The following is a 23,812-nucleotide window of genomic DNA, read 5'->3' as shown; positions in this document are numbered from 1 at the left end:
GCTAATACACAACATATATACACTACACACAAGTCTAAGTAAAGGACTGGAATTAAGAATATATAAATGAGCCATGTCAGAGTGGCATAGACTGAGATACCACAGCAGACCTGGGTTCAAATACTATTAGAAACCTGGACGACTCTGGGCCAATTGTGCGCCGTCCTATGGGACTCCCCAATCATGGCCAGTTGTGATACAGCCTAGAATTGAACCAGGGTCTGTAGTGAACACCTCTTGCACTGAGATACAGTGCCTTAGATCGCTGCGCCACTCAGGAACCCAACTACATGGTGAGCTACTCATAGGTGGGCTGTGAGCTGCTGGTAGATGTCCATCCACCTATTGGAGAGCCCTGATCTATAACCACTGTGATTATTATCTCACCCTGCTGGTCATCTATGATCGTCTGAACATCTTGAAGAACCATCTGGCCTTAATGGCCGTATACTCCTTATAATCACCACCCGGCACAACCAGAAAGAGGACTGGTCAACCCCTCAGAGCCTGGTTCCTCTCTACCCAGCACAACCAGAAAGAGGACTGGTCAACCCCTCAGAGCCTGGTTCCTCTCTACCCGGCACAACCAGAAAGAGGACTGGTCCACCCCTCAGAGCCTGGTTCCTCTCTACCCAGTACAACCAGAAAGAGGACTGGTCAACCCCTCAGAGCCTGGTTCCTCTCTACCCAGCACAACCAGAAAGAGGACTGGTCCACCCCTCAGAGCCTGGTTCCTCTCTACCCGGTACAACCAGAAAGAGGACTGGTCCACCCCTCAGAGCCTGGTTCCTCTCTACCCAGCACAACCGGAAAGAGGACTAGTCCACCCCTCAGAGCCTGGTTCCTCTCTACCCAGCACAACCAGAAAGAGGACTGGTCCACCCCTCAGAGCCTGGTTCCTCTCTACCCGGCACAACCAGAAAGAGGACTGGTCCACCCCTCAGAGCCTGGTTCCTCTCTACCCAGCACAACCGGAAAGAGGACTGGTCCACCCCTCAGAGCCTGGTTCCTATCTACCCGGCACAACCAGAAAGAGGACTGGTCCACCCCTCAGAGCCTGGTTCCTCTCTAGGTTTCTTCCTAGGTTCCTACCCTTTCTAGGACGTTGTTCCTAGCCAGCGTGCTTCTACAGCTACAGAGTTTCTGTATAAGGACTTTGTGACACCTGCTGGTGTAAAAAGCACTTTATAAATAAATGTGATTGGTTGGTTTCCATGTCATGTGACTACTGGAGTTAATCACTAGAGCTGCAGCTTGTAATGATTTGTAGGCCAGTGTGATTGTCTGACTTGTGAATGTGATGTTATGTCTGATTCTATATTGTGTGTGTGTAGTCGTATCTGATTATGTGTATGCTATTTTGGTGTGTGATTGATTGATTGTGTGTGGATGTTGTGATTGTTGAGTCTGGTTGTATATGATTTGTTGTGTGTGTTATTTTGGTGTGTGATTGATTGATTGTGTGTGGATGTTGTGATTGTTGAGTCTGGTTGTATATGATTTGTTGTGTGTGTTATTTTGGTGTGTGATTGATTGATTGTGTGTGGATGTTGTGATTGTTGAGTCTGGTTGTATATGATTTGTTGTGTGTGTTATTTTGGTGTGTGATTGATTGATTGTGTGTGGATGTTGTGATTGTTGAGTCTGGTTGTATATGATTTGTTGTGTATGTTATTTTGGTGTGTGATTGATTGATTGTGTGTGGATGTTGTGATTGTTGAGTCTGGTTGTATATGATTTGTTGTGTGTGTTATTTTGGTGTGTGATTGATTGATTGTGTATGGATGTTGTGATTGTTGAGTCTGGTTGTATATGATTTGTTGTGTGTGTTATTTTGGTGTGTGATTGATTGATTGTGTGTGGATGTTGTGATTGTTGAGTCTGGTTGTATATGATTTGTTGTGTGTGTTATTTTGGTGTGTGATTGATTGATTGTGTATGGATGTTGTGATTGTTGAGTCTGGTTGTATATGATTTGTTGTGTATGTTATTTTGGTGTGTGATTGATTGTGTGTGGATGTTGTGATTGTTGAGTCTGGTTGTATATGATTTGTTGTGTGTGTGTTATTTTGGTGTGTGATTGATTGATTGTGTGTGGATGTTGTGATTGTTGAGTCTGGTTGTATATGATTTGTTGTGTGTGTTATTTTGGTGTGTGATTGATTGATTGTGTATGGATGTTGTGATTGTTGAGTCTGGTTGTATATGATTTGTTGTGTATGTTATTTTGGTGTGTGATTGATTGTGTGTGGATGTTGTGATTGTTGAGTCTGGTTGTATATGATTTGTTGTGTGTGTTATTTTGGTGTGTGATTGATTGATTGTGTGTGGATGTTGTGATTGTTGAGTCTGGTTGTATATGATTTGTTGTGTATGTTATTTTGGTGTGTGATTGATTGTGTGTGGATGTTGTGATTGTTGAGTCTGGTTGTATATGATTTGTTGTGTGTGTTATTTTGGTGTGTGATTGATTGATTGTGTGTGGATGTTGTGATTGTTGAGTCTGGTTGTATATGATTTGTTGTGTGTGTTATTTTGGTGTGTGATTGATTGATTGTGTGTGGATGTTGTGATTGTTGAGTCTGGTTGTATATGATTTGTTGTGTGTGTTATTTTGGTGTGTGATTGATTGATTGTGTATGGATGTTGTGATTGTTGAGTCTGGTTGTATATGATTTGTTGTGTGTGTTATTTTGGTGTGTGATTGATTGATTGTGTGTGGATGTTGTGATTGTTGAGTCTGGTTGTATATGATTTGTTGTGTGTGTTATTTTGGTGATTGATTGATGAATATTATAGACAAGGAGGAGCAGCAGTGTCGCCAGCTGATGGCCGGTCTGGACAAGGTGACCAGTGATCTGGACAAACAGGAGAAGGCCATCTACTCTCGAGTACGCCCCCCTCTGGAGCAGACCAGGCCTCTGCAGGACAGCGCTGACCGTCTGCAGGACGTCAAGGTAGTTCCTCGTTTTTCTCCTTTCTCTGCACAGAGGGTGTAGAGCGGTAGAGATGCTTTTCCTCCTCCTACTCTTCTCCTGTCCTCCTATTTAGACTACAGTTTTTAGAATACAGTTTTCAAACCCATTTAATCCTGCCAAAGAAAGTCTTGAGAGAGTTGTTTTATGCTTATCGAGGAAGTACTATTAGTTAGTTCCAGGAAATGTACACTTTTTTTTTTTTTTTTTGAACGCTTATCCCATATTCTTCCACCAGGACATTGCAGCCGTGGTTCGTAAGATCGAGCCGGAGAAGTCGTCCAAGGTGAGGGAGGCTGAGAAGTTCCTGACCTCTAACCCTAAATGTGCCAGCGCCCCTCAGCTGAACGGCAAGGTGAACGAGGCCAACAACAAATACGACAAGATCAACCTGCTGCTCAAGTGCTCCGAGGACAAGTGAGTAGCTTTTTGTACTTGTTAGTAGAGATGGTAGTAGTTACACAAAACTCAGGACCAGGGCGGCAGGGTGGCCTAGTGGTTAGAGCGAAAGGTTGCAAGTTCAAATCCCCGAGCTATCAAGGTACAAATCTGTCGTTCTGAACAGGCAGTGTACCCACTGTTCCTAGGCTGTCATTGTAAATAAGAATTTGTTCTTAACTGATTTGCCTAGTTAAATAAAGATAAACAAAATGAGAGAGTTTTACTAGGATGACTAACCTGTAGGCCACTATGACACTATTTAAACACATTTTAAATGTCATTTTAATCTAATGTCATTTAATCAAATCATGCGTTTGTTTACAGGCTTCAGAATTCCAACCGCCTGGAGAACTCCCTTCAAAACGGGAAATCTTTATTGTCCAGCTACGAGAACAAGCTGGCCAGGGAGGAAGTCGCCCCAGCAGACATCTCATCTCTGGAGAAGACACAGCGTCAACTGGCTGTAAGATGGCTGCCCTCTGATCGCTCGTTTATTCTCATCAGGATTCATGTTTAGATCCAAATGGATCTTCTCCACAAAGGAAATGTATTGTATCAGTACAGATACCAAAGACAGAAGCATATTTGCTAACGACATACAGTATAAATGTATGCTGAGCTGGAAGGTCTGAGCTACACACTCATATCTCAACTTTGTCCCGGTTGGGGCAGAACTTCCCCCAAACACACAATTCAACCTCCACTTCCTCTCCCGACAGGATATTGCATCAGAGCTGAAGACCAAGAGGTCCGCGGTGACGGAGACGGAGGCTAACCTGCATGTGGCCAAAGGCAGCTGTGACACCATGGCAACCAAGCTGCAGGAGCACTGCCCCGACATCGAGAGGCAGGAGGGCGAGGTCCGGAGACTTAACAAACGCTACGACAACCTCAACAGGCAGATCGACACCAGGTAAACAGGACTGAGACTTCAAATGAATGATCAAATCAAATGTTATTGGTTGTTATTGGTTGCTATTGGTTGTTATTGGTTGTTATTGGTTGTTATTGGTTGCTATTGGTTGCTATTGGTTGTTATTGGTTGCAGATGTTATCGTGGGTGTAGGGAAATGTCTGTGTTCCTCGCTCCTACAGTGCAGTGCTCCTACAGTGCAGTGCTCCAACAGTGCAGTGCTCCAACAGTGCAGTGCTCCAACAGTGCAGTTGTAACAATACATGTAAATCTACAAAATACAAATGACAGGAATATAGAAATATTAGAACAAGACTGTCAGACTCTGGAATATAAACATCTATGTACAGGATGGTGTGTGTATAGACAGTAGTTATATAGGATGGTGTGTATAGACAGTAGTTATATAGGATGGTGTGTATATAGACAGTAGTTATATAGGATGGTGTGTATAGACAGTAGTTATATAGGATGGTGTGTATAGACAGTAGTTATATATAGGATGGTGTGTATAGACAGTAGTCATATAGGATGGTGTGTATAGACAGTAGTTATATAGGATGGTGTGTATAGACAGTAGTTATATATAGGATGGTGTGTATAGACAGTAGTTATATAGGATGGTGTGTGTATAGACAGTAGTTATATAGGATGGTGTGTATAGACAGTAGTTATATAGGATGGTGTATATAGACAGTAGTTATATATAGGATGGTGTATATAGACAGTAGTTATATAGGATGGTGTGTATAGACAGTAGTCTTATATAGGATGGTGTGTATAGACAGTAGTCATATAGGATGGTGTGTATAGACAGTATATTAATTAGAAACAGTGTGTATAGACAGTAGTTATATAGGATGGTGTGTATAGACAGTAGTCTTATATAGGATGGTGTGTATAGACAGTAGTTATATAGGATGGTGTGTATAGACAGTAGTTATATAGGATGGTGTGTATAGACAGTAGTTATAATAGGATGGTGTGTATAGACAGTAGTTATATAGGATGGTGTGTATAGACCGTAGTTATATAGGATGGTGTGTATAGACAGTAGTTATATAGGATGGTGTGTATAGACAGTAGTCTTATATAGGATGGTGTGTATAGACAGTAGTTTTATATAGGATGGTGTGTATAGACAGTAGTCTTATATAGGATGGTGTGTATAGACAGTAGTTATACAGGATGGTGTGTATAGACAGTAGTCTTATATAGGATGGTGTGTATAGACAGTAGTCTTATATAGGATGGTGTGTGTATAGACAGTAGTTATACAGGATGGTGTGTATAGACAGTAGTTATATAGGATGGTGTGTATAGACAGTAGTCTTATATAGGATGGTGTGTATAGACAGTAGTCATATAGGATGGTGTGTATAGACAGTAGTCATATAGGATGGTGTGTATAGACAGTAGTCATATAGGATGGTGTGTATAGACAGTAGTCTTATATAGGATGGTGTGTATAGACAGTAGTCATATAGGATGGTGTGTATAGGCAGTAGTCATATAGGATGGTGTGTATAGACAGTAGTCATATAGGATGGTGTGTATAGACAGTAGTCTTATATAGGATGGTGTGTATAGACAGTAGTCATATAGGATGGTGTGTATAGGCAGTAGTTATACAGGATGGTGTGTATAGACAGTAGTCTTATATAGGATGGTGTGTATAGACAGTAGTTATATAGGATGGTGTGTATAGACAGTAGTTATACAGGATGGTGTGTATAGACAGTAGTTATATAGGATGGTGTGTATAGACAGTAGTCATATAGGATGGTGTGTATAGACAGTAGTCATATAGGATGGTGTGTATAGACAGTAGTCATATAGGATGGTGTGTATAGACAGTAGTTATATAGGATGGTGTGTATAGACAGTAGTTATAATAGGATGGTGTGTATAGACAGTAGTTATAATAGGATGGTGTGTATAGACAGTAGTTATATAGGATGGTGTGTATAGACAGTAGTTATATAGGATGGTGTGTATAGACAGTAGTTATATAGGATGGTGTGTATAGACAGTAGTTATATAGGATGGTGTGTATAGACAGTAGTTATATAGGATGGTGTGTATAGACAGTAGTTATATATAGGATGGTGTGTATAGACAGTAGTCATATAGGATGGTGTGTATAGACAGTAGTTATATAGGATGGTGTGTATAGACAGTAGTTATATAGGATGGTGTGTATAGACAGTAGTTATATATAGGATGGTGTGTATAGACAGTAGTTATATAGGATGGTGTGTATAGAGTAGTTATATAGGATGGTGTGTATAGACAGTAGTTATATAGGATGGTGTGTATAGAGTAGTTATATAGGATGGTGTGTATAGACAGTAGTTATATAGGATGGTGTGTATAGACAGTAGTTATATATAGGATGGTGTGTATAGACAGTAGTTATATATAGGATGGTGTGTATAGACAGTAGTTATATAGGATGGTGTGTATAGAGTAGTTATATAGGATGGTGTGTATAGAGTAGTTATATAGGATGGTGTGTATAGACAGTAGTTATATATAGGATGGTGTGTATAGACAGTAGTTATATAGGATGGTGTGTATAGAGTAGTTATATAGGATGGTGTGTATAGACAGTAGTTATATAGGATGGTGTATATAGACAGTAGTTATATAGGATGGTGTGTATAGACAGTAGTTATATAGGATGGTGTGTATAGACAGTAGTCTTATATAGAATGGTGTGTATAGACAGTAGTTATATAGGATGGTGTGTATAGAGTAGTTATATAGGATGGTGTGTATAGACAGTAGTTATATAGGATGGTGTGTATAGACAGTAGTTATATATAGGATGGTGTGTATAGACAGTAGTTATATATAGGATGGTGTGTATAGACAGTAGTTATATAGGATGGTGTGTATAGACAGTAGTTATATATAGGATGGTGTGTATAGACAGTAGTTATATAGGATGGTGTGTATAGACAGTAGTTATATAGGATGGTGTGTATAGAGTAGTTATATAGGATGGTGTGTATAGACAGTAGTCATATATAGGATGGTGTGTATAGACAGTAGTCATATAGAATGGTGTGTATAGGCCGTAGTTATAGGATGGTGTGTATAGACAGTAGTTATAGGATGGTGTGTATAGACAGTAGTTATATAGGATGGTGTGTATAGGCAGTAGTTATATAGAATGGTGTGTATAGACAGTAGTTATATAGGATGGTGTGTATAGACAGTAGTTATATAGGATGGTGTGTATAGGCCGTAGTTATAGGATGGTGTGTATAGACAGTAGTTATATAGGATGGTGTGTATAGACAGTAGTTATATAAGATGGTGTGTGTATAGACATTATAGACAGTAGTTATATAGGATGGTGTGTATAGACATTATAGACAGTATATGAATTAGAAACAGTGTGTACAGCAGTAGTTATATAGAATGAGCCATGACTAGAATACAGTATATAGACATGAAGTAGGTAAAACAGTATGTAAACATGATTAAAGTGGTTCCATGACTCTGTACCGTACATAAGGCATCAGTCTCTGAGGTGCAGTTGAGCCCTGTGGCTGCGTTCAGATGTTCTACCCTTCTCCAGAACTCAAAACCATTGGATCGGTACAAGTATGACTGGAGGGGAGTTCCCATTTCCATCATATTTCTAACACCAGTCCAATCATTTTAAATCCATAAAGGGAAGTGTACAAGTGCACACTTCAGGGAGAAGGGTAGAGAATTTGGAATGTAGTAACCTTTGACCTCCATAAATGATATTTGTGAGGTTTTGAGGGCTGATTGAGCGTTCGTCGCTCTTTACTACTGGTAAAAAAAAGGTTGAAGCCAAGATCAAGACTCATCATAGCCAGACCTGGATTGTGATTTTACTATAATAGACTTCACATGACGGTGTGTTGTGGTACGTTCATGTTGTGGTGTGGTACGTTCATGTTGTGGTGTGGTACGTTCATGTTGTGGTGTGGTACGTTCATGTTGTGTTGTGGTATGTTCATGTTGTGGTGTGGTACGTTCATGTTGTGTTGTGGTATGTTCATGTTGTGGTGTGGTATGTTCATGTTGTGTTGTGGTACGTTCATGTTGTGGTGTGGTACGTTCATGTTGTGGTGTGGTACGTTCATGTTGTGGTGTGGTGCGTTCATGTTGTGGTGTGGTACGTTCATGGTGTGGTGTGGTACGTTCATGGTGTGGTGTGGTACGTTCATGGTGTGGTGTGGTGTGTTACGTTCATGTTGTGGTGTGGTACGTTCATGTTGTGGTTTGGTGTGGTACGTTCATGTTGTGGTGTGGTACGTTCATGTTGTGGTGTGATGTGGTACGTTCATGTTGTGTTGTGGTGTGGTACGTTCATGTTGTGTTGTGGTGTGGTACGTTCATGTTGTGGTGTGGTGTGGTACGTTCATGTTGTGGTCTGGTGTGGTACGTTCATGTTGTGGTGTGGTGTGGTACGTTCATGTTGTGGTGTGGTACGTTCATGTTGTGGTGTGGTACGTTCATGTTGTGGTGTGGTGCGTTCATGTTGTGGTGTGGTGCGTTCATGTTGTGGTGTGGTACGTTCGTGTTGTGGTGTGGTACGTTCGTGTTGTGGTGTGGTGTGGTACGTTCATGGTGTGGTGTGGTGCGTTCATGTTTTGGTGTGGTACGTTCATGGTGTGGTGTGGTACGTTCATGGTGTGGTGTGGTGTGGTACGTTCATTGTGTGGTGTGGTACGTTCATGGTGTGGTGTGGTGCATTCATGTTGTGGTGCGTTCATGTTGTGGTGTGGTGCGTTCATGTTGTGGTGTGGTACGTTCATGTTGTGGTGTGGTACGTTCATGTTGTGGTGTGGTACGTTCATGTTGTGGTGTGGTGTGGTGTGGTACGTTCATGTTGTGGTGTGGTACGTTCATGTTGTGGTGTGGTGTGGTGCGTTCATGTTGTGGTGTGGTACGTTCATGTTGTGGTGTGGTACGTTCATGTTGTGGTGTGGTACGTTCATGGTGTGGTGTGGTACGTTCACGTTCACGTTGTGGTGTGGTGTGGTACGTTCACGTTGTGGTGTGGTACGTTCATGTTGTGGTGTGGTGTGTTACAGAACTCAGAGCCTGCAGAGGGCTAAGACGTCATACAGTAACTACCGCAGTGACTACGACAACCTGAACAACTGGCTGTCCCGCGTGCCAAACTATGAGCCAACTGAGAAAGACAACCTCAGTCAGGTGGAAACCAAGCTGGAAAACCAGAAGGTAGGTGGTTGATTTCTGATTGGCCCACTAATGGTTAATGTTAGGATTGGGGGAGGGTCAGCTGATTTCTGATTGTCCCACTAATGGTTAATGTTAGGATTGGGGGAGGGGCAGCTGATTCCTGATTGGCCCACTAATGGTTAATGTTAGGATTGGGGGAGGGGCAGCTGATTTCTGATTGCCCCACTAATGGTTAATGTTTGGATTGGGGGAGGGGCAGCTGATTTCTGATTGGCCCACTAATTGATAATGTTTTGCAACCCTGTCCTGAACTAAAACGAATGTTTCTATACCTCAAGTCAGTCCTCTACCTCTAATGGTCCTGTTATGTTTCTATACCTCTAGTCAGTCCTATACCTCTAATGGTCCTGTTATGTTTCTATACCTCTAGTCAGTCCTATACCTCCTAATGATCCTGTTATGTTTCTCGGTCTAAAATGTTGATTGCTGTGTTGTCACAGAACCTGCTCTCCGACATTAAAAAGAAGGAGTCTGAGTTGAACAACGTATCGAAAAATGCCCAACTTTACCAGCAAGCCGTCAAGGTAAGGGAATGAACACCGATCGACACATCCACTCTGATTACCTACGGCTAGGAGAAATGTAGACGATTTATTGTTACACTTTCTCTCATGTTTCTTCCTCTTCAATGAATAATTGATTTGACTAATTTGTGTTTTTGCAGGACTATGAGAATGATACTGAGAAGTTCAAGTCTATTCTGGACCTTGAAGACGGGCTGGTCCCGCAGACCTACAAGAGAAGCAGATTGGAGTCCCCTGCACTTAGGGTCAAGGAAGAGGTAAGGAAGACTGCAGCTGTGGCCCAAATAGAACCCATTTACCTATTTAGTGCGTTACTTTTGGACTCTGGTCATAAGGCCCTGGTCAAAAGTAGTGCATTATACAGGGAATAGGGTGCATGGGCCCTGGTCAAGAGTAGTGCATTATACAGGGAATAGGGTGCATGGGCCCTGGTCAAAAGTAGTGCACTATATATAGGGAATAGGGTGCATGGGTCCTGGTCAAAAGTAGTGCACTATATAGGGAATAGGGTGCATGGGTCCTGGTCAAAAGTAGTGCACTATATAGGGTGCATGGGCAGTAGTCCACTGATATGGAATATTGTGTCATGTGAGAGTCGGCCCTTGACTGTAACCTCAATGCCTATTACACGTTGTAATGTGACAAGCCCTTAACCAACAGGTGTAGACCTTACAGTGAAATGCTGACTGACAAGCCCTTAACCAACAGGTGTAGAGACCTTACAGTGAAATGCTGACTGACAAGCCCTTAACCAACAGGTGTAGACCTTACAGTGAAATGCTGACTGACAAGCCCTTAACCAACAGGTGTAGAGACCTTACAGTGAAATGCTGACTGACAAGCCCTTAACCAACAGGTGTAGAGACCTTACAGTGAAATGCTGACTGACAAGTCCTTAACCAACAGGTGTAGAGACCTTACAGTGAAATGCTGACTGACAAGCCCTTAACCAACAGGTGTAGAGACCTTACAGTGAAATGCTGACTGACAAGCCCTTAACCAACAGGTGTAGAGACCTTACAGTGAAATGCTGACTGACAAGCCCTTAACCAACAGGTGTAGACCTTACAGTGAAATGCTGACTGACAAGCCCTTAACCAACAGGTGTAGAGACCTTACAGTGAAATGCTGACTGACAAGCCCTTAACCAACAGGTGTAGAGACCTTACAGTGAAATGCTGACTGACAAGTCCTTAACCAACAGGTGTAGAGACCTTACAGTGAAATGCTGACTGACAAGCCCTTAACCAACAGGTGTAGAGACCTTACAGTGAAATGCTGACTGACAAGCCCTTAACCAACAGGTGTAGAGACCTTACAGTGAAATGCTGACTGACAAGCCCTTAACCAACAGGTGTAGAGACCTTACAGTGAAATGCTGACTGACAAGTCCTTAACCAACAGGTGTAGACCTTACAGTGAAATGCTGACTGACAAGTCCTTAACCAACAGGTGTAGAGACCTTACAGTGAAATGCTGACTGACAAGTCCTTAACCAACAGGTGTAGAGACAGTGAAATGCTGACTGACAAGCCCTTAACCAACAGGTGTAGAGACCTTACAGTGAAATGCTGACTGACAAGCCCTTAACCAACAGGTGTAGAGACCTTACAGTGAAATGCTGACTGACAAGCCCTTAACCAACAGGTGTAGAGACCTTACAGTGAAATGCTGACTGACAAGCCCTTAACCAACAGGTGTAGAGACCTTACAGTGAAATGCTGACTGACAAGCCCTTAACCAACAGGTGTAGACCTTACAGTGAAATGCTGACTGACAAGCCCTTAACCAACAGGTGTAGAGACCTTACAGTGAAATGCTGACTGACAAGTCCTTAACCAACAGGTGTAGAGACCTTACAGTGAAATGCTGACTGACAAGCCCTTAACCAACAGGTGTAGAGACCTTACAGTGAAATGCTGACTGACAAGCCCTTAACCAACAGGTGTAGAGACCTTACAGTGAAATGCTGACTGACAAGTCCTTAACCAACAGGTGTAGAGACCTTACAGTGAAATGCTGACTGACAAGCCCTTAACCAACAGGTGTAGAGACCTTACAGTGAAATGCTGACTGACAAGCCCTTAACCAACAGGTGTAGAGACCTTACAGTGAAATGCTGACTGACAAGTCCTTAACCAACAGGTGTAGAGACCTTACAGTGAAATGCTGACTGACAAGCCCTTAACCAACAGGTGTAGAGACCTTACAGTGAAATACTTACTTACAAGCCCTTAACCAACAGGTGTAGAGACCTTACAGTGAAATGCTGACTGACAAGCCCTTAACCAACAGGTGTAGAGACAGTGAAATGCTGACTGACAAGCCCTTAACCAACAGGTGTAGAGACCTTACAGTGAAATGCTGACTGACAAGCCCTTAACCAACAGGTGTAGAGACCTTACAGTGAAATGCTGACTGACAAGTCCTTAACCAACAGGTGTAGAGACCTTACAGTGAAATGCTGACTGACAAGCCCTTAACCAACAGGTGTAGAGACCTTACAGTGAAATGCTGACTGACAAGCCCTTAACCAACAGGTGTAGAGACCTTACAGTGAAATGCTGACTGACAAGCCCTTAACCAACAGGTGTAGAGACCTTACAGTGAAATGCTGACTGACAAGTCCTTAACCAACAGGTGTAGACCTTACAGTGAAATGCTGACTGACAAGTCCTTAACCAACAGGTGTAGAGACCTTACAGTGAAATGCTGACTGACAAGCCCTTAACCAACAGGTGTAGAGACCTTACAGTGAAATGCTGACTGACAAGCCCTTAACCAACAGGTGTAGAGACCTTACAGTGAAATGCTGACTGACAAGTCCTTAACCAACAGGTGTAGAGACCTTACAGTGAAATGCTGACTGACAAGTCCTTAACCAACAGGTGTAGAGACCTTACAGTGAAATGCTGACTGACAAGCCCTTAACCAACAGGTGTAGAGACAGTGAAATGCTGACTGACAAGCCCTTAACCAACAATGCAGTTAAGAAAAATAAGTGTGAAGTAAAAAATAAAGATATAATTAAAGAGCAGCAGTAAAATAACATGATGCCTCTGGTTCCATACATTTTTATAATTTCCTTGTTGACAGGAATCTGCCATTGAAGCTAAATTCACCGAAGTGAATGCAGTGAACAAGCAAAGGATGGCGAATCTACAGTTTGCACAAGGCCTTATGAATCAGGTGAGATACTCCTGAATGTTCAACAATCAATGTGGCACATCTTTATATAGATACAAAATAGAATTTAAATGTCACATCATTCTAAATAAACATCTTTGCCATTAACTTCTAAAAACAATAACCCCAGCCTCCTCTCCCTCTCTCTCAGCAATCAGACGTGATCGTCAGCAACAATGTCCAACAAGTCAGATCTGCTGCTCCGGGAGAAGAAGCCTGGAGGATCGAGAGTCAACTGAAAGACGAGATTCAGAGGAGGGAGCAGCTGGAGAAGGATCTAGAGAAAATCCAGACAGACATCTACATGTTGGAGGGCCAGAAGCCGGAGGACACCGTCGTCAAGAAGGAGATCATCAAGAAGGTTCCGGATCCGACTCTGGTCGACGAGGTCCACAATGTCCGTCAGAAACTGTCAGACGAAACCCGGGTCACCCGGGCCATGGACAACGAGCTGGAGGCGCTGAGGCTGAAGCTGCGCGGCATCGAAACAGAGATCAAAGAAGGAGCACAGCAGTACACCGTGAAGGAGGTGCTGCGTATCGAGAGGGACCGCGGCCAGGAGGAGGAGGTGAGGAGGCTCAGGGAGGAGCTGGAAGAACTGAGGAGGAGGAAGACCATCAAGGACAACGAGGTGATCCAGATCACCAAGCAGGTGACGCTCCTGGCACAGCAGAAGTCCAAGGAGCAGGAAGTGATCACAGAGGAGGAGGTGATTAAAGTGCAGAACGACCCCCAACTGGAGAACGAGTACCGCATCCTCTTGGACAGGAAGCAGAAGGAGCAGGAGGGCAGGAAGCAACTGGAGGATGAGCTGCGCTTCCTCCAGGACAAGCTCCGCAGGCTGGAGAAGGAGAAGTCCATGGCCGAGGAGAAGATCTCCATCAAGGAGGTGCTGAAGGTGGAGAAGGATATCGCCTTTGAGAGGGAGGTAGAGAATCTCAGGATGCAACATGAGGATGAGAAGGCCAAGCACCGGTCTTCCCAAAGGGAGCGCGCCGACCTCCAGAGGAAGATCTCCAGCCTAGAGGAGGAAAAGTCAAGGGTCATAGTTCAGGAGAAGGTGAGGGAGATCGTCAGGCCTGACCCCAAGGCTGAGGCTGAAGTGGCCAACCTACGCATGGAACTGGTGGAACACCAGAGGAGGTACAGAGACGCCGACCAGCAGCTGAAGTCCCACCAGGACGAGCTGAAGATGCTGAGAAACAGAGGTCCGCAGATCGAGATCAAGGAGATCATCAAGGAAGTCATCAAGTACAAGACGGACCCGCAGACCGAGAGGGAGCTGGAGAAACTCCGCAATGAGATTGTGGACAAGACGTACCAGACGGAGAAGTCAGAGATGGAGATCAGGCAGCTGAGGGACGAGATTCAGAGGTGGAAGGACACCAAGCCACAGGTGCAAATTAAAGAGGTGGTTAACGAGGTTCTGGAGTACAAAGAAAACCCCAAAACCAAGGAGGAGATTGAGATCCTGAAGAGGAAGCTGGCGGACGAGCAGAAGAAACGCCTGGACCTGGAGAGGGAGCGATCAGCTAATGAGGAGAAGATCCGGCTAAGGAAGATCGACCTGTCCCAGGTCAGGGAGAAGGTTGTCCAGCAGGAGGTGGTTAAGATGGAGGAGGACCCATTACTGAGGTCAGAGTGCAGCACCTTCACACAGAACATCAACAATGAACAGAGGCAGAGGGAGACCCTGAAAGAGGAGCTCTTCCAACTTCAGAGGCAGAAGGCCAACCTGGACGCACAGCTGGAGGAGCTGGAGCGAGAACGCCGAGCTCGGCGCGATGCAGAGCTGGAGATCCAGAGGCTGAGGGTCAGGTTGAACGAGATGGAGCTCAGGGACAAGGAGAACAGGGAGAGGGTCACAGTGAAACAGATGGTGGTTCTCCAGCAGGACCCCCAGCAAGAGAAAGAGCACTCCATCCTCAAGCTGCAGGTGGAGGAGGAGAGACACAAGCGCACCCTGCTGGAGAAGGAGCTGAACGTCCTGCTCCAGCAGCAGGTCACCTTGGAGAGGATGGTGGTGAAGGAGAAGGTGGTGCGCACCGAGACCATCCAGGTAGAGAAGGACCCAGAGGCTGAGCTGGAGATCGAGAAGATGACGAGGACGCTGGAACAGGAGAAGAGGAGGAGGCTCGAGCTGGACCAGGAGCTGGGCAGCCTCAAGTCCCGCCTGTCCGACATGGAGTTCACCAACACCAAGTCGTCCAAGGAGCTGGACTACATCCGCGACGAGAGCAGTCGCCTCCAGCAGGAGAACCAGAGGCTACAGAATGACATCCGCAGGCTGCAGTCCGAGATCCAGATCACCTCCACGGAGACCCGGAGCATCTCCAACTCGGCCCCCATGGAGAGCGGGAAGAACCTAGAGCTGAGGCTGGACTCACTGCAGAGGGAGCTGGCCGAACTGAGGGCCATCACCAGCCAGAAGGATGAGGAGATCGAGAAGCTACAGAAGAGCCTGTCGGCCATCCAGATCAAGAGGGAGCAGAGGGAGAGCCACCTGAGGAGATCCATTGTGGTCATCGACCCCGACTCGGGTAAGGAGATGAGGCCGGAGGAGGCCTACAAACTGGGGCTGATCGACTGGAAGATGTTTGTGAACCTCCAGAGCCAGGAGTGCGACTGGGAGGAGATCAGTGTCAAGGGCCCCAAGGGGGAGTCCTCTGTTCTCCACGACAGGAAGTCTGGGAAGAAGTTCTCCATTGAAGACGCCCTGAGGGCTGGGAACATCACCAACCGCCAGCTGCAGCAGTACCATGACAAGGAGATCACCATCCAGGAGTTCGGAGTCATGGTGTCGGGAAAGACCAAGTGAAAAAGAAACATCTGAACAAAACTACTTCTTTTTTTTAACCGTCTATGTTTCTGACGACCATGAGTTTGAAATGGGTGGCGTTTCTTGATTTTGGATTTCACTAGATTTGAATCTTCCAAAATGTTTTAATTCTGACGTACTTGATCTAACATTAAACAATATGTTAGTTTTATATGTATACTTTCTCTCTCTCTCTCTCTCTCTCTCTCTCTCTCTCTCTCTCTCTCTCTCTGTTTCTCTGTTTCTCTCTCTCTCTCTCTCTCTCTCTCTCTCTCTGTTTCTCTGTTTCTCTCTCTCTCTCTCTCTCTCTCTCTCTCTCTCTCTGTCTCTCTCTGTCTCTCTCTGTCTCTCTCTCTGTTTCTCTCTCTCTCTCTACAATGCACTGTTATATTTATTTTCAAACACATAATACACTATAAATACACAAACTGGTGTTCTGGTTTTAAGTGAGGGTTGGTATGGCTGTGTTTATAGCCAATCAAATGTTGTAGAAGGGTTTTCTGTCTGTCTGTCCCTGGAATACGCTTGTTAAACTACTTACACTGGGTTACAGGGCTAGAGGTAGTTATGAGGCTAGAGGTAGTTATGAGGCTAGAGGTAGTTGTGAGGCTAGAGGTAGTTGTGAGGCTAGAGGTAGTTGTGAGGCTAGAGGTAGTTGTGAGGCTAGAGGTAGTTGTGAGGCTAGAGGTAGTTGGTAGTTGTGAGGCTAGAGGTAGTTGTGAGGCTAGAGGTAGTTGTGAGGCTAGAGGTAGTTGTGAGGCTAGAGGTAGTTGTGAGGCTAGAGGTAGTTGTGAGGCTAGAGGTAGTTGTGAGGCTAGAGGTAGTTATGAGGCTAGAGGTAGTTATGAGGCTAGAGGTAGTTGTGAGGCTAGAGGTAGTTATGAGGCTAGAGGTAGTTATGAGGCTAGAGGTAGTTATGAGGCTAGAGGTAGTTGTGAGGCTAGAGGTAGTTGTGAGGCTAGAGGTAGTTGTGAGGCTAGAGGTAGTTATGAGGCTAGAGGTAGTTATGAGGCTAGAGGTAGTTGTGAGGCTAGAGGTAGTTGTGAGGCTAGAGGTAGTTGTGAGGCTAGAGGTAGTTATGAGGCTAGAGGTAGTACTTTAAACATGTTTATTTTGTTTTGAACGTGGGGTTGAATTTACATACACAAGGATATGAACGGATATTGGTAATGTCGGTCTGTGGTATGCTACTGTCAAACGGTCTCTCAGTTGTCCTGTTTTTACACGTCTTGCATAAGAAATAAAACAGTCAAAATGATAATGAGTAAAGTTGTTGTGTGTTTCTTTAAAACGTAGGCCAGTTCTAAACACATTATAGATCTACAAAGATATATTGCTTATAGATAAAAGCAAGATAAATAATCCTTAGGCATATGTTCCATACATGAAGCTCGTATTTATTGAAAGAAATATTATTGTACAGCTGTTCTTGAAAACCACCGTATTCCTGCTAATCTCAAGGACAGATCTGGTCATCGTACCAATCAGTTGCAAACAAATTGCTGAAGATAAGAGGATATGTTTGTAATGGTGAAAGAACAGTCCTCCCACCAACCAAACCAGCCAAAACCATCCAAGGCTTTATCACAGTAGACTACAATAACATTAGGATACAGTAGACTACAATAACATTAGGATACAGTAGACTACAAAAACATTAGGATACAGTAGGCTGCAATAACATTAGGATACGGTAGACTACAAAAACATTAGGATACAGTAGGCTACAATAACATTAGGATACAGTAGACTACAATAACATTAGGATACAGTAGACTACAATAACATTAGGATACAGTAGGCTACAATAACATTAGGATACAGTAGACTACAATAACATTAGGATACAGTAGACTACAATAACATTAGGATACAGTAGACTACAATAACATTAGGATACAGTAGACTACAATAACATTAGGATACAGTAGACTACAATAACATTAGGATACAGTAGACTACAATAACATTAGGATACAGTAGACTACAATAACATTAGGATACAGTAGACTACAAAAACATTAGGATACAGTAGGCTGCAATAACATTAGGATACAGTAGACTACAAAAACATTAGGATACAGTAGGCTGCAATAACATTAGGATACGGTAGACTACAAAAACATTAGGATACAGTAGGCTACAATAACAGTAGGCTGCAGTAGACTACAATAACATTAGGATACAGTAGGCTACAATGACATTAGGATACAGTAGACTACAAAAACATTAGGATACAGTAGGCTGCAATAACATTAGGATACAGTAGGCTACAATAACAGTAGGCTGCAGTAGACTACAATAACATTAGGATACAGTAGGCTACAATAACAGTAGGCTGCAGTAGACTACAATAACATTAGGATACAGTAGGCTACAATAACATTAGGATACAGTAGGCTGCAATAACATTAGGATACAGTAGGCTGCAATAACATTAGGATACAGTAGGCTACAATAACATTAGGATACAGTAGGCTACAATAACATTAGGATACAGTAGGCTCCAATAACATTAGGATACAGTAGGCAACAATAACATTAGGATACAGTAGGCTACAATAACATTAGGATACAGTAGGCTGCAATAACATTAGGATACAGTAGGCTACAATAACATTAGGATACAGTAGGCTGCAATAACATTAGGATACAGTAGGCTACAATAACATTAGGATACAGTAGGCTACAATAACATTAGGATACAGTAGGCTACAATAACATTAAGCTACACGAAGGTCATCATTACCCATATAAAAACATACTATGGTCTAAATACTGCAGTGTTACGATATTTATATACTATAGTATTCACTGTAGTGTTTTTGAAGACAACACTGTAGTATATTGAAGTAACACCTGCCGACTAGGGCTAAAATGGTACAACTACCAGACTACCCCAGTTACTGTTTAATGAGGAGAACACCTCAACCAGAACACAATATACACCAGTTACTGTTTAATGAGGAGAACACCTCAACTAGAACACAAGACTCTACACCAATTACTGTTTAATGAGGAGAACACCTCAACTAGAACACAATATACACCAGTTACTGTTTAATGAGGAGAACACCTCAACTAGAACACAAGACTCTACACCAGTTACTGTTTAATGAGGAGAACACCTCAACTAGAACACAAGACTCTACACCAGTTACTGTTTAATGAGGAGAATACCTCAACCAGAACATAATATACACCAGTTACTGTTTAATGATGAGAACACCTCAACTAGAACACAAGACTCTACACCAGTTACTGTTTAATGATGAGAACACCTCAACTAGAACACAAGACTCTACACCAGTTACTGTTTAATGAGGAGAACACCTCAACTAGAACACAAGACTCTACACCAGTTACTGTTTAATGAGGAGAACAGCTCAACTAGAACACAAGACTCTACACCAGTTACTGTTTAATGAGGAGAACAGCTCAACCAGAACACAAGACTCTACCCCAGTTACTGTTTAATGAGGAGAACACCTCAACTAGAACATAATATACACCAGTTACTGTTTAATGAGGAGAACACCTCAACTAGAACATAAGACACAGGTTGGTGACAGGCCACCTATTAAGTTGGGTCAACAGTTCTGAGCAATGCAATGGCCCAGACAACACCAGAAATATAAAAATTTGTATTACAACTGTCACTTCTAAACGTTCGACCGGTTCTAGTCCCATTAAAGGTAAACGGTACAGAATCAGATGTGAAAAACAAACCAAGTTGATTAAAGCTTCGAGGTTTTGCTTGTTTGACACAGATAATGGTTATTAACAAGAGGACTCTAAAATCACCTCTTAGATCTGTTACTTCCAATAGATCGCTTTCTGAAATACAACAGCGCTTCACAGAGATTCTGCTGACCCAAGATCACAAGAAGACCAAAAGAGGACTCTAAAATCACCTCTTAGATCTGTTACTTCCAATAGATCGCTTTCTGAAGTACAACAGCGCTTCACAGAGATTCAGCTGACCCAAGTTCACAAGAAGACCAAAAGAGGACTCTAAAATCACCTCAGACCTGTTAGATCACTTTCTGAAGTACAACAGCGCTTCACAGAGATTCTGCTGACCCATGATCACAAGAAGACCAAAAAACTGTGACAGACAATACTGTACTGCTGATGGTAGGAAGGAAAGAACAGTGAACCACTGCAGTTGCATACACACTAGTTGTTTTAGAAATACACAATCATTTTCCTTTAAAAGAGGGCACTGCCAATAAACTGCCTGGATCTCAAACCAGCAAAAGCTTCTCCAAACAAACCAACTGAAAACAAACATGACATTATCACAGTGGCTTTACATAATGACCATCTTGAATATTGTCACACATGAATAGACTCACTAATGATCAAACTCAACACAAACCATTCAGAACAACCAACCTGGACTCACTAATGATCAGACTCAACCCACACCATTCAGAACAACCGACCCAGACCCACTAATGATCAAACTCAACACAAACCATTCAGAACAACCGACCCAGACCCACTAATGATCAAACTCAACACAAACCATTCAGAACAACCGACCCAGACCCACTAATGATCAAACTCAACACACACCATTCAGAACAACCGACCCAGACCCACTAATGATCAGACTCAACACACACCATTCAGAACAACCGACCCAGACCCACTAATGATCAAACTCAACACAAACCATTCAGAACAACCGACCCAGACTCACTAATGATCAGACTCAACACAAACCATTCAGAACAACCGACCCAGACCCACTAAGGATCAAACTCAACACGTACCATTCAGAACAACCGACCCGGACCCACTAATGATCAACCTCAACACACACCATTCAGAACAACCGACCCGTTGTAAGTACTATAGCATTCTATTCTGCCCTACCAAGATAAAAGGCAGTAACTGCTCATTAGGGTTCGAAAAATGAGTTAATGTCATTTTTTGCTACATTAAATACATGCTTCATCATGTGGACAAGTATCCTGCCTCTATTGTATTGTGTTTAGTAGAAAATAAGGGGTCATGTTAACAGTAACTGTATAAAGGTACTGTGAAACCTTCATTTAACCAGAGCCAATAGGGCTGTTCAAAAGGGGATAGGGTGCCATTTGGGATAACACCTCGGACACAGTGGACCGGACAGACCGTCCCCGATGGGGCTTATGATAGGAAATACACACAAATATAATTAGAACAATTAATCCTGGGATTTTGATGAAATTAATAAATCTGGTCTAGACAGATAATGTAATCTTGTGTTATGTAAGAAACACAATTCATCAATTTGTTAAAAATGGATGCCTCTCAAATGGCAACCTACCCCCCTACTTAACACACTACTTCAGACCAGCTCCTTATGGCCCCTTGTCTAAAGTAGTGCACTATATATGGAATAGGGTGCCATTTGTGATGCAAACTCAGGCCTAAGAGATGTCTTATCCAGAAATACCTTATGTCATCTGATTTAAATTCAGAGTCTGTGTTTATTACATTGTCAGGATAATGTTGTGAGGAAATGATTTCACCACTATGAGGATTTCTATTTTCGATCTGCTTTTATGAATTAAACCCTTGAATGAAATATTCCTCATGTTCCGGGCTTCTATTCCGGAACATGCCAAATGTTCCATGGTCAGATGTCATTCGGGGAAATCAAAGGAGTTTAGAAGGTGTCCAATTTAATAAAACACTCATTAGGATAATGATGTAATAAGCATTGTTTTGGTTGAACTAGATTAGTAAAACCTGGGCTGTTTGTAACACAGGTGATTTACAGTCAAATATGAACAACTGTGTCTGTCTCTATAACACAAACTCACCTTATTGTAGGCCCTATTGTGAGGTGAGGGTTTACGGTAAAGAGAGAAACTCACTGTATTGTAGGCCCTATTGTGAGGTGAGGGTTTAAGGTAAAGAGAGAAACTCACTGTATTGTAGGCCCTATTGTGAGGTGAGGGTTTACGGTAAAGAGAGAAACTCACTGTATTGTAGGCCCTATTGGGAGGTGAGGGTTTATAGTAAAGAGAGAAACTCACTGTATTGTAGGCCCTATTGTGAGGTGAGGGTTTACGGTAAAGAGAGAAACTCACTGTATTGTAGGCCCTATTGTGAGGTGAGGGTTTATAGTAAAGAGAGAAACTCACTGTATTGTAGGCCCTATTGTGAGGTGAGGGTTTACGGTAAAGAGAGAAACTCACTGTATTGTAGGCCCTATTGTGAGGTGAGGGTTTACGGTAAAGAGAGAAACTCACTGTATTGTAGGCCCTATTGTGAGGTGAGGGTTTACGGTAAAGAGAGAAACTCACTGTATTGTAGGCCCTATTGTGAGGTGAGGGTTTACGGTAAAGAGAGAAACTCACTGTATTGTAGGCCCTATTGTGAGGTGAGGGTTTACGGTAAAGAGAGAAACTCACTGTATTGTAGGCCCTATTGTGAGGTGAGGGTTTACGGTAAAGAGAGAAACTCACTGTATTGTAGGCCCTATTGTGAGGTGAGGTAATTGGTGCCAACATGTTACACAGCAATCAGACACACCTATCCTTCATAAAGACTTCTAGAAACAGATGTATCGTTGTATAGGCCTACAGATAGAAGGGGTTGTCTGGGTCTGTGAATATGACCTTCATCTCATCCATTCATGTTGGACTCTGTATTTTATCTGTCACATGCTCCGAATACAACAGGTGCAGACCGTCAAATGCTTATTTACAAACCTTTTCCCAACAATGCAGGGTTAAAAAGGTTAGAGCACCACCCAATCCTCTAGTTGCACGAGGGCACATAAGAGCAACTGAATCTCTAGTCTAGATGAACGAAAGCATCTGATTGAACCTTGTCAAGTTGCTTTGTTGACTGTTTGGGTTGTCACTAGTTACCACATCCACAAAGTCATAATTCTGTCTAAACCCCTCCTATTTCTACTGTTTATTGTCTTAAGATTTGAAATGTAACCTTAATCACACTGCTCTACTAACCTTATGTCTAACCATGACCTTAAATGATGACCAAAAAGCACATTTTTGTTTTCATGAATTTGTATGATGTAGCCATTACAACACTCCTTCCGTGGCCTCCAACTGCTTTTACATGCTAATAAAACTAAGTGAATGTTCTTCAACCGATTGCTGCCCGCACCCGCACCCGCACGCCTGCACGACTAGCATCACTACTCTGGACGGTTCTATGTGGACAATATGTGGACATCTACAAATACCTAGGTGTCTGGATAGACTGTAAACTCTCCTTCCAGACTCACATTAAGCATCTCCAACCCAAAATTAAATCTAGAATCGGCTTCCTATTTCGCAAAAACAAAGCTTCCTTCACTCACGCTGCCAAATATACCCCCATAAAACTGACTATACTACCGATCCTTGACTTCGTCTATGTCATTTACAAAATAGCCTCCAACACTCTACTCAGGAAACTGGATGTAGTCTATCACAGTGCCATCCATTTTGTCACCAAATCCCCATATACTACCCACCACTGTGACCTGTATGCTCTCGTTGGCTGGCCCTCACTACATATTCGTCGCCAAACCCACTGGCTCCAGGTCATCTATAAGTCTTTGCTAGGTAAAGCCCCTCCTTATCTCAGCTCACTGGTCACCACAGCAACACCCACCCGTAGCACGCGCTCCAGAAGGTATATTTCACTGGTCATCCCCAAAGCCAACACTTCCTCTGGCGGCCTTTCCTTC

General features: G+C 43.1%; 1 protein-coding gene across 2 annotated transcripts in view; it reads left to right on the top strand.

Moving 5' to 3' along the window:
* Window positions 1–17,375, top strand: part of ppl (periplakin) — a 64,026-nt gene extending 46,651 nt beyond the window's left edge. For both annotated transcript variants that reach the window (XM_031819958.1, XM_031819959.1), the window contains 9 exons: window positions 2,800–2,957; window positions 3,214–3,392; window positions 3,741–3,879; window positions 4,136–4,329; window positions 9,411–9,561; window positions 10,023–10,106; window positions 10,247–10,363; window positions 13,203–13,295; window positions 13,444–17,375. In XM_031819958.1, the coding sequence (XP_031675818.1) occupies window positions 2,800–2,957; window positions 3,214–3,392; window positions 3,741–3,879; window positions 4,136–4,329; window positions 9,411–9,561; window positions 10,023–10,106; window positions 10,247–10,363; window positions 13,203–13,295; window positions 13,444–16,110 (3,782 nt within the window). In that variant the 3' untranslated portion in view covers window positions 16,111–17,375. The remainder of the gene's footprint in view (window positions 1–2,799; window positions 2,958–3,213; window positions 3,393–3,740; window positions 3,880–4,135; window positions 4,330–9,410; window positions 9,562–10,022; window positions 10,107–10,246; window positions 10,364–13,202; window positions 13,296–13,443) is intronic.
* Window positions 17,376–23,812: the final 6,437 nt, after the last annotated feature.

This window comes from Oncorhynchus kisutch, unplaced genomic scaffold (genome assembly GCF_002021735.2).
Source record: "Oncorhynchus kisutch isolate 150728-3 unplaced genomic scaffold, Okis_V2 scaffold2905, whole genome shotgun sequence".
Classification (NCBI taxonomy): Eukaryota; Metazoa; Chordata; class Actinopteri; order Salmoniformes; family Salmonidae; genus Oncorhynchus; species Oncorhynchus kisutch.
Note: the sequence above shows the minus strand (reverse complement) of the source record. Positions and strands in the feature narration are given on the sequence as shown.